This window comes from Salmo salar, chromosome ssa18, assembly GCF_905237065.1.
Source record: "Salmo salar chromosome ssa18, Ssal_v3.1, whole genome shotgun sequence".
Lineage (NCBI taxonomy): Eukaryota > Metazoa > Chordata > Actinopteri > Salmoniformes > Salmonidae > Salmo > Salmo salar.
The window spans coordinates 61,108,674-61,120,987 of record NC_059459.1 but is presented as its reverse complement, the minus strand read 5'-3'; the positions used below and the strand labels follow the sequence as shown (position 1 = coordinate 61,120,987).

The following is a 12,314-nucleotide window of genomic DNA, read 5'->3' as shown; positions in this document are numbered from 1 at the left end:
ATATATACAAGGGACACGACAGGACAAAGACGTCTGACTGCTACGTCATATTTAGAAAGGAAAAACACGAGTAGACTAAACATCTACACACCTGGCCATAGTAGGAAAAAATAAATAAATAGCTAAGGATGGAGAATGGAGACACAAATTCGACTGGATGGAGGAGGACCTTAGCGGAGATACAAAAAAGCCAATGCACGTTCTTTCAATGGCTTTGGATGCGTGGTGAAACTGGGCCACTTACGTTCTTGAAGCCTCGGTAGAGGATCTGCAGCTCCTTGCGGTTGAAGCGGGTCAAAGCCTCCAGTTTCTCCAGACCCTCGGGGCGATGGCGGACGGCCGACAGCTCCAACTCATCTTCCACGCTGTCTGGAGAGGAGGAAGAAGGAATCTGACTCATTCAGAACAATTCAACACAATTGGCTGCATTTCACCCATAAAAGAAAAGTGTGTCCTGTCCTATTCAGTAAGTTTTGCAGTGCTACACGGTGTTCTAGAGCCCACAAAGATCTCACAGCACTGACTCGCCCTCTAAGAACAGAGATTAGCAGTGTAGTTTACACTAGCCAGGTTAAACAAAGCATTATACGAAACAATAGTGCTCTACCATATGCTAGTTTGTGTTAAAGCAGCAAGGTTAATGGAGTTAATATGAATGTCAAACACATTCTAAACATGCTAATTCTGGATCCTTAAGTAAGCACAGCACTGCAACTATTGTGAAACCAGTTACTTCACAGGCTATATTGTTATATAATTCTAGGGATAGCATACCATTACCATTCCAGCATAAAAGCAGGTTCTTTAAAATGGCTGCTCCGAATCAACTCTCCACCATCGTGAGCCAAAGGAGTCTATAGCCACTTTGAAATGTTTGATTATTATGGGAGGAGCAAATGAGGATACGAATAAGTATTGGAACCAGCCCACCTGTCGCTGTTATCTAATATGATCATTTATCACCCATGTTGCTAATGCTATCCCATTGAAATGCCAATCACGCAAAAGCCACTGTAATGTCTTAAAGGCCTACAGCCAGGTGAATCTCAGCCACACATTCTCAGGAGGGGTAGAATATAGGCTAGTAGTGTACGTTCATTGTCAGTTTAGCCATACCCACATGATGTTCCCTACAATTTGATGTTATTTGACATTAGCCTTAAGGTTAAGCTTCAAGCACACTTCCAAAGCCAACCAATCGAGGAAGATCTTTTCACATCCTTGCTTGGTCCCTCCATTACAAAACCCCCAAACGCTTGGCGGTGTCCCGATCTCTCCTCACTGAAATATCACAGCAGAGGTAATTAGCGTTATCGAAACCCAGGAACAAGGGCCCTCTGGCAGGGAGCCTCCTCGAGATGGGGGCCGTTGAACTCGGAGAGGCGCTTTAATGGGCCTGTAATGATGGCAGCCGCCGTCTCGGGCCTGTCAATGCCAGTGGTTGTCCTCAGAGCCGAGCAATTGAAAAGTCTCTCTCGCACACACTCACCTGAGGTATGCCAGCGTCTCGCCACCCCTCATTAGCCCTGAGAGGAGTCTTGTGGACGGTGGCCAAAATGCTACGTCTCTAGTCTGTATTGGTTTAACCTGCCGAAGAGCTGGTGTGTATGTGTGTGTCTACAAGCATCAATAGGATAGGGAAGACACTCTCATAGCTCATATGCTGCCAATTTCAGAGTTTGCCTTTGATGTTGGTGAAAACCCTATGCTCCCACTCCAAAAGAATATAGTATCTTGTGATCAGGTTTATTATGCTAATGACAAGGTGCTCGTCATCCTCAGATTGCTATAATCAAATCCTGCCATCCCTCACACTTTCATTCACACTGTCAAGTCAATCACACACAAAGGCCATGGTGAGTCTGTCCAGAGCACTGAGCGTGTTGGCACCACACGGTGAGGTAAGAAACTGCGTGACGGTGATTCTTCAATAGAGCTATGGAGTCTGACTCTACAGTTAGCTGGTTGGATGGTGAATGGGGGACACACAGGAATACACAGACAGTGACAATCAGACAACCCAGATTAACGATTCACCCGTTTCTACTGACTCAGTTATGATATAGTCATAGGGTTTCAATTCATGTTTGTGTTATTTAATAGACAAAGTACAATAAACAGGTGGGTTGTAAAAGACTTCAAACTTAGCTTAACACTTCGCCTTCAGTGTCTAACCCACTTCATTGACATCTTCCATATTGGCATTTGCATGTCTTTTCCCATGCATCTTATTTCTCATGACATTAAGGAGCTCACACAGTGAAGTTTGAAATTGATTTGAAAAGGGAGGGATTAGACTTTGGTATTAGGTCCCACATTTTTTTGTAGAATCTAAAGTAAGGATTAGGTCTCTAAAAATGTTTCCTTAGTGGTGCCTCTGGCCAGTGGCCAGCCACATAAGGACACCAGAGAACAGACTGGAGAAGCAGTGACTGCTGGCCCGAGGTTCCTTTTAAAAACCTCACTGACTGTACTACAACACCACAGAGTAAAGGGTGGGAGGTAGGATAATATTTAGGAGGAGGAAAGAGAGGTAAAGGGGGGAAAGAAAGAAAAAGAGTGTGAGAGAGATGTTCTGAGAGAGAGAAAGATGTTCTGGGAGAGAGAAGGTTGTTCTGAGAGAGAGAGAAAGTCACTTGCTTTGGCTACTGACAGATTACTTTTTGGCGGCGGAGCACGGTAAGAGCTTCATTAGTTGAGTTTTGACGCCGCGCCTGTCGCCGTTCTGAGGGTAGACATAACCTAGGACAAACAGCATGGTGAGTGTAATGTTACCCTGACAACCGACGGCTGCTGTGCATGCTGGGAGACTGAAACGGAATGGAGTGCAAGCTGTGGAGATGAGTTACTGTCACAAACGGCTCTCAAGACAACACTGGACGGGAGTGCATTTACATGCCATGTGTAAACATTCAGAGTCAGCACATATATTCCTCAAAGGAAAATGAAGCATCTCAATTCTGGGCGCAAATTATCAAAGTGCATTCATCTCATGTCAATTTATTAGTGTGCAGATGCAGCCTATATAAGACCTTGTTCAAGCAGCTTGGGCTCACGATAAGTCATTCAAGTATTGAAAAAATACTGCAATGCAGTAACTTTGCTATTACAACACTGGTACATCAAAGAATCTATCTACTTCAGTATGGCACTATTGTATAATTTTTAATTGTATTTATTTAACTAGGTATTTCGTCACGGTAAATCAGCTCCAGAGTTTTATGTTTACTGTATTTATATTATATAATCTGTGTATTGACTTCTGTCTGTATTCTGTTTGCACATTGTCAATTGCTGGCATTGCCCACCCCCTGAAAGCAATTCTAGGGGAAACACTGACTGTAGAGATTCAACTCTTATCAGTCATTTTGATCTCCTATTGCAACGTCTGCTCCATGGAAACCAGTCAGTATGTTACATTACTTATTAATATACTGTAGTATTGTCTGTCATCACTGTAAGAGTGTCTTTGAATACAATCTTGAGCACATGACCTCAGGTTGCACTTCAAATTTCTAAACTTTTTACACACACAGTCAAGCGTATCGCTTCACAAAACACACAGGGGCCCATATTGTACTTGCCACTGTGAGCAATATTATACACTGCGTGCACAATTATTAGGCAAGTGAGTATTCTGATCATTGTTTCTATTCACATTTTCGAACTCCAAACCATATAAACCTGAATGCTTATTGGATTTAATAATTTTCAGGTGATATGTATTTGTGTAATGAGGGAGGGTGTGGCGAAAGTGAATAACACCTTATATCAAGGTGTGCATAATTATTAGGCAGCCTCATTACCTCAGGTAAAATGGGCCAAAAAAGAAATTTAACTGAGACTGAAAAGCCAAAAATGTAAAATGCCTTTCAGACGGATGCGACACTCTTTAAATAGCTAAACTATTGAGGTGTGACCACCGGACATTCAAACGTTTTGTTGCGAATAGTCAACTGGGGCAAATTGACTGCAAATTGACTGCAAAAGACTTGAGAAGAATTAAACGTTAAACTACCAGGAATCCATTATCCTCCAGTGCCACCGTATTCCAGAACTGCAACCTACCTGGAGTGTTCAGAAGTACAAGGTGTCAAGTGCTCAGAGACATGGCCAAGGTCAAGAAGACTGAAACAAGACCACCACTGAATAAGATTCACAAGTTGAAGCGTCAAGATTGGGCAAAGAAATACCTGAAGACAGATTTTTCAAAGGTTTTATGGACATGAATGAAAGTGACTCTTGATGGATCAAATGGATGGGCCCGTGGCTGGATCAGTAATGGACACAGGGCACCACTTTGAGTCAGTTGCCAGCAAGGTGAAGGAGGGGTACTGGTCAGGGCTGCTATCATTGAGGATGAGGTAGTTGGACCTTTTTGGGTTGAAGATGGACTGAAACTCAACTCCCAAACCTCACCTGACTTAAATCCTATTGAGAACTTGTGGGCCCTTCTCAAACGTGAGATTTACAGCGATGGAAGACAATACACCTTTTTGAACAGCATTTGGGAGGCTGTGGTTGCTGTTCAGCGAAAATTGATCGTGAACAGATCAAGAAACTGACAGACTACATAGATGGAAGGCTCATGGCAGTTATTGAAAATAAGGGTGGCTATATTGGTCACTGAATATTTTTGAAAGGCCAAAAATGTTATACAATTGTCATTTTGTGTTACTTATCTGTTACACTTCCTCTAAAAATTGAGAATAAACAAGTGAGTTGAGAGAAACTATTTTTGTAATTTAGTTGCCTAATAATTCTGCACACTAATATATTTCCCTGAGAAAGACAAAACTCACTTTTCCTTTGTTAAACATTCAAGTTTGAGGTTCAATAACATTTTGGATTGACTGAGAGCATTGTGTTTGTTCATCAATAAAATTAATCCCGAGGAATACAATTTGCCTAATAATTGTGCACGCAGTGTACATGACTGACAAATGGATAATGTTCCACGTAATCCACTCTCGCAACAGCATTGTGTCAACACAATTTCTACCCACTCAAGGGGATCCAAATGCTCAATCTTTATGATCGCTATAGCGTGTAATATAAAACCCTACAAACATTATCTACTTAGTGTTCTAATGGTGCTCCGCACTCAACATGAAAGTCTTTAAATAACACGTTTAAGAGTCCTCTCTTACAAGCGCTAAAGTTGTTTCTACCCTCTTGCCAGAGGCAGTGCTGAAAAATGTAGTCCAAGGCTTTAAGGTAAGCATGGGCATGAGACAAGCTCTCAAATGATGTCGTTCATCACTCACTTCCAACACTTGTAATTCCAAGACAGCTTTGAAGTTAGGTATAAAGAATAACAGCAGTGATAGAATGTGTTGCGTGTTTGTGAGGAACACACAGTGAGGACTCAGACACACTGACATCCTGTGGATGGGAAATCTATCGTGGCGAAAGAGGCATCACTTTATTGGGACTTGTTCAGTAGGGGGCTACATTTAGCAGGTTGCAGATCGAAGTACACTATGTAGAGCTTATAATGGTCTGACACAGCAGTATGTGTGACAATGGTCAAACACAGCAGTATGTGTGAATTATGACATACAATGTATAGTTAGACTCTAGAATATACAGCGCATTCGGAAAGTATTCAGACCCTTCCCTTTTTCCACATTTTGTTACATTACAGCGTTATTCTAAAATGAATGCAAAAAAATTCTCAATCTATACACAATACCCCATAACCGAGGCGAAAACAGGTTTTTGGAAATTTTTGCAAATGTATTAAAAATAAAAAACAGAAATACCATATTTACATATGTATTCAGACCCTTTGCTATGAGACTCGAAATTGAGCTCTGGTGCATCCTGTTTCCATTGATCATCCTTGAGATGTTTCTACAACTTGATTGGAGTCCACCTGTGGTAAATTCAATTGATTGGACATTATTTGAAAAGGCACACACCTGTCTATGTAAGGTCCCACAGTTGTCTTGAAGGCACACTTAACCAGCATGGCTACCACAGCATTCTGCAGCGATACACCATCCCATCTGGTTTGGGCTTAGTGGAACTATCATTTGTTTTTCAACAGGACAGTGACCCAACACAACTCCAGGCTGTGTAAGGGCTATTTTACCAAGGAGAGTGATGGAGTGCTGCATCAGATGACCTGGCATCCACGATCCCCCGATCTCAACTGAGATGGTTTGGAATGAGTCGGACTGCAGAGTGAAGGAAAAGCAGCCAACAAGTGTTCAGCATATGTGGGAACTCCTTCAAGACTGTTGGAAAAGCATTCCAGGTGAAGCTGGTTGAGAGAATGCCAAGAGTGTGCAAAGCTGTCATCAAGGCAAATGCCAGCTATTTGAAGAATCTCAAACATAAAATATATTTTGATTTGTTTAACACTTTTTTTGATTGCTACATGATTCCATATGTGTTATTTCATAGTTTTGATGTCTTCACTATTGTTTTACCATGTAGAAAATAGTAAAAATAAAGAAAAACCCCAGAATGAGTAGGTGTGTCCAAACATTTGACTGGTACTGTATGTTTTTTATATTTAACAAATGTGCAAAAATGTTGTTTTTCATTATAGGGTACTGTGTGTAGATTGATTAAGGGAAAAAAATACAAAATTTGATCAATTCTAGATTAAGGCTGTAACGTAACAACATGTGGAAAAAGTCCAGGGGTCTGAATACTTTCTGAATGCACTGTAAATATAGAAGCTGATTAATGACATTAATCTGGTTTGTTCTTCGAGACAATATCCATCGAGGCCAGTAACCTGTGTGAGCTATGTCGCAGACAATCTCGCAGACACAATCGCCTCCTCCTCTAGCATGATGTCAGACAATTTTATTGACCATACGGTCAGATGTCTTGCGTTTGTCATCCATTCTTGTTACCACACTGACACACACGCTTCTGCTGACTGGCAAGGAGAAGTCTGTGTGTCCTCGCTAAAGACAAAGCGTGATGGCAGTTCTTTGGAGAGCATACATTTATGTGGAACGATTAAGGTAGTGCAGTGACAAGACTTTATTAGCTCTGTGTTTCAACTAGAAAATGTTTTAAGCAGTGGTGGCAAGGGTAGGGGGGTGCATTGCTACTAGCGTTAGCACAATGACATGCTAGCTGTTCTCATAGACTTCCAGTCATTGAGCCAACGACTATCCATTTAAAAGTGCGTCTAGGCAGAAATATATATATACTGCATATACAACGTTTTTGCAGCGGTGGCAAAAAACAAAGCAGTGGGCCAAATGAACGTTGCTAAATGAATCTCGGGGAAACACTGAGAAGCTCCACTAAAAGCTAAAGGGAATAGTAAAGTAAGTAATGTGACTACTGTGGCCAGTATTGACGACATTCAAAGATAAGATTTGTCTGAAGTGAATGTGCTTATACGAACATATAATTGCATGTTTTGTTATTTTCTGGAGCTGTGCAGTAAGGGAATAAGTGTCTGACTTGAGAAATGGCAGACAACAGTGGAATTAATGTAGGGTCTGAGTGACGCGGCCCTTAATCAAGGAGGAAAAGAGCATGCAGCCAGTGTGTCTGGAGGAATACATGCCCTTTGTTCCTTTATTGACTAAATGGATGTGATATGTAGGGGACAGCTTTGACTATGAGTTGGCAGGGGTCACAGTGACTGCTTCCTTTCCACTGAATTGTCGAGCCAAGTTCGTAGTGTGACATACAGTATTAATGATACGCAAAGGTCAAGTGTTGTTGTCCTAACCAAGACACTGTTATAATATGGACAAACTGGGGACCCAGCATTTAAAATCATAACGCAGCATAAAAACACAACATGCACACTGCTGCCATTTCATACTTTTGCCTTCTGTGAAAAAGTAAACAATACCTGGAACAGTTAGTTAACAAATAGATTGACACAGTGTTACAGGAATGGTAGGTTGTTAAGTGCAAAGCTCATCAAAATGTTGGAGCATTTTACTTTGATCCAGTCTCTCATCAATAAAGTGGTTGCCTTAAATATTTTGCCCTAGATGCAAAATGAGGAATGAGTTCCGATCCCGTCAAGGGTTATAAGGAAAGGCAATAAATGCCCCAGAAAAACAATTACCAGGGGATGCTATTACTTTGCGGCCCGACAAACACAAAGTATACAGTTATGCTGAAAGAAAAAAGGATGCCAGAATAGCACTATTCCCTACAGACTGACTTCGGACGCATCAAATCCCAACTGCTCAATTTCATAAAAGTATGACATTCGCAAGAGTCTTTTTTCCTACAGTAGAGCTAGTGGTTACGATTACACTCACTACCATCAATATGATATATGGCCTGAAAAACATGGTTTAATTATTTGATAGATTAATAGTATGTACAAACTCAATTGCCTTTGTTTCAGTAGACAAATAGTTAGACATAGTTGCGAATACTTATAATCAATTCATAGTTAAATAGCATTTTTCTGCTGAAACAAACAATTCGATGATTTCTGCAGCTGTGCTTGTGTAGGTCCTATTGTTTTGTTAAAAGGTGAAGGGTAGGGTTACCATAGTTCTGAGGGGCCCCATGCTAACGTTATTCAGTACACATACAATCCATTATTTTGCTGGCTGAAAGTTCCCTCACATACAGTAGCTTATCTTATAAAGTATCAGTAGTTTATTTTTGCAGTTTATTTCTTACATTTAAGCAGACAATGTATTTTCCCTCAGATTACTTACAAGCTGAGATGCGGTATACCAAAGGCATGACAAAGTCCAGATCAGGGAATCGTCCTGAACCTTTCCACGATGAAGAGTATTCTGGGTGAATGTCCTATTATCAGAACAGACAAAGTATCATGAAGAGGAAACATAATTCCCTTCCAGCTTTTCAATCTTAACATCCCTCATGTAAAGCTCGGACCTTCTCATGACTTGCATCAAACCCCATAGGTTACCCTCCCCTAACAACATCCCTTACAAATATCCCCCAAATAGTCCAATATTACTGGATCATCAAACAGAGATAAACTTCAGTTAGGCCTTACAGTGCTCTGTTCAGAAAGCCTTTGTTTCTCATGCCTGTCAAGGTCTTACCCTGGCATGAGTTAGCGTCAGATCCCAGACATTATGTTCGCTCTGTGGCGTCAGGAAGCCGGGATAAAAAAAACATGCCACCATTTAGAGGACCTACAACTTATCATCTGGCGACACACCTGCTAATGTTACAGGCAATCACACTCGTGTGTCATAAGAGCCTTTTCGTAGGTCTGTGGATCTCTTAACCGTGCCTGGAATGTCGTTCCATTACGGTAGATGACAGGTTCACCGTAATTACCGTAACCCGTGTTGACCTGAGGATATCCAGGCCTTGTTTGGTGATAATGCGGTCCGGTCGTTAACCAGAGGAAAGGAAAGGAAACTCCTCTTGGGTGATGAGAAACCCAGTTGAATAATTGAGTGCAGTCATTAACAGGTGACCATACTATACCATATAGTGTCCACTCCAAACACGGAGGTAACGTTAGCTAGCTAGCTGCTGGGAGGATGTCATGTCATTTGACAAGTGGAGACATTTTTTCCCCATATCATTTTTCGTTGGCTACAGCTAGAGATGCAGGTTCTATTTGGTTAGCTAGCAAGAAATGTGAATAACTTTGCTAGGTAGCTATGCTGAACTTGAACAACTTATCCACAGTTAGCATATATCTTAGTTGTCAATCAAATGTATTTGGCATTGATCAAATGGACGGGCAGGCAGGCAAGCACTCAGTTGACAAAATGTGGGCTGGGACAAGCATGTATTGGCAGGCAAGCTGCAGAAAGGCGAACAGGCTACTATTCCCCATTGTATATCAGCGCAATTTTGACGGCCAACTACAAGCTGAAAAAGTTTGAGGGTTTATCTACTGTTCCCTCGTTAGACTTTAGCTCATCTCAATCTGGCTAACATTAGTTGTTGATTTTGTTGTTGTTGATGTGCATAGGCAACTGAGGGAGAGAGCCAACCTCCATGGTTCTTTGATCAATAGGATTGTAAAGTTCCCAAAGGTATGAGGACCCTTGGTATTTACATATTTACAGAAATCCATTCAGGTGCATTTTGTGGCTTTTGGTGAATGCTTTCTAATGATCTAAGGTCGTGCTGTTGCTACTGCCTGTAAACACACAGTCCAGTTCAAAGTGAATGATGGCAGGCCCATGTGGCAAATGGTTTATTTGCATATAGGCCGACTGTAGCTCTGATTGGCTATGGCGCACCGGTCTGTGTAAAGTACAGTCCTATGCAAGACAGGTGATTTTATTAGTATTTATTTACTGCAGTGTCTATTAATTGTCCGAACACACAGCCGCTTTCCCACTCTATATTGCTATAAGATTTTCACAAATGCCTTACTCCACGTCAGGGGTTCCCAACATTCTTTTCACTCAGGCCCATCTACCAGCATTGGGGAACATCCCGTGTGCACCATGTCTATTTCTATGGGCACTGTTCATGAAACAAACTGTTCACACACACTTGTTGGTTTAGACTTAGAGAATATTTTGTCATGAGCTGCAAATACATTTTTGTAGGTTTAAAGCTCATTATCTTGCAACTCTATACATTTTGCCATGTCTAATGTGTATTAATGTGATATGAGTGACTCAAACATTACAACAACAATAGGCTAACAAAACTTTGCTAAAAAATTGTTTGCTGACATGGGCTGGTTGATCTGGACATTTCTGACAAGTTATAAATAGCTCTAAGGTTTGCAATGACTGACATGACAAGAGGAAAACTGATGATGAACAAGCCAATGTGAAATTGCACCTTGTGCATTATACTATTACAACTTTCAAGTCCTTGCCGATGACAAGCAAATAAAGAAAAACCCTTTATTTTAGTGCCTTCCTTTTTTTTCCACTCTGTCATTTAGGTTAGTATTTTGGAGTAACTACAATGTTGTTGATACATCCTTAGTTTTCTCCTATCACAGCTATTAAACTGAAAATGTTTTAAAGTCACCATTAGCCTCATGGGGAAATCCCTGAGCAGTTTCCTTCCTCTACGGCAACTTAGTTAGGAAGGACGCCTGTATCTTCGTAGTGAATGGGTGCATTGATACACCATCCAAAGTGTCATTAATAACTGCACCATGTACAAAGGGATATTCATTGTCTGTTTTTGTAGGTGCCCTTCTTTGCAAGGCATTGGAAAATGTCCCTCGTCTTTGTGGTCCTTTTGTTATATTAAAAAATAATGTTAAACACTTAATGCACACAGAGTGAGTCCATGCAACTTATTTTTTGACTTAAGCATATTTTTACTACTGAACTTATTTAAACTTGCCATAACAAAGTGGTTGAATACTTAACTCAAGACATTTCAGCTTTTCATTATTAATTCATTTGTAAAAAATTCTAAAAACAGAACTCTACTTTGACATTATGGGGTATTGTGTGTAGACTAGTAACAAAATCTAAATTGTATCTATTTTAAATTCAGGCTGTAACAACAAAATGTGGAAAAGGTCAAGTGGTGTGAATACTTTCTGAAGCCACTGTACATGAAGAGAACAAACGGTCATAGGGCTAACACGATTTGAACGGCAGGTCAGTATCAGTTCTTTCTCCTTCCTGGTTGCTTGTGCACTAAGAGTGAAAAGGAAGCCTGGTCGGAACAAACCATGTGTTGTGATCTCACGACATACGACACACCACGGCACACTCTAGTTGACACACTGAAACCTGAGCCAAACTCTAAACTGATCTTATCTCCACCTCAACCATCTCCTTATTTAGTCTCCATTGGGACCTGGCAAGACAACAGAAGACCGAAGCAAGAGTCTCGTATTCACAGTAGGCAAAGCAACATTCTGCCATTGTCCACTTCTAAGGAAACATATATGGCCTTCCCTGTGGCTCAGTTGGTAGAGCATGGTGTTTGCAACGCCAGCATGGTGTGTGCAACGCCAGGGTTGTGTGTTCGATTCCCACGGGGGGCCAGTACAAAAAAAAAAACGCATGAAATGTATGCATTCACTACTGTAAGTCGCTCTGGATAAGAGCGTCTGCTAAATGACTAAAATGTAAATGTACATATAAAAGTGTATTGAAAAGTCACTCTACCTGTCAGTATTGCGATATGTGACAAATGACAATGAGTGTGAAAGTGTTCTACGGGCATTGAACATGTCAGGATGGCCAATGTCACAACAGAGTCTGGGGAAGGTTATTGCCAGAGAACTTTATTGGACCGGCAGTCGCAAGGTATTGATGTACCAGTCAAAAGTTTGGACACATTTACATTTTAGTCATTTAGCAGACGCTCTTATCCAGAGCGACTTACAGTAGTGAGTGCATACATTTCTCCCCGTACTGGTCCCGCGTGGGAATCGA

The 12,314-nt window shown here is 41.1% G+C and overlaps 1 protein-coding gene across 1 annotated transcript in view; it reads right to left on the bottom strand.

The window, feature by feature from the left end:
* Positions 1–12,314, bottom strand: part of LOC106577616 (Kv channel-interacting protein 4) — a 210,419-nt gene that overhangs the window by 34,181 nt on the left and 163,924 nt on the right. The window contains exon 2 of the mRNA XM_014155831.2: positions 245–369. Coding sequence (XP_014011306.1) covers positions 245–369 — 125 coding nt within the window. The remainder of the gene's footprint in view (positions 1–244; positions 370–12,314) is intronic.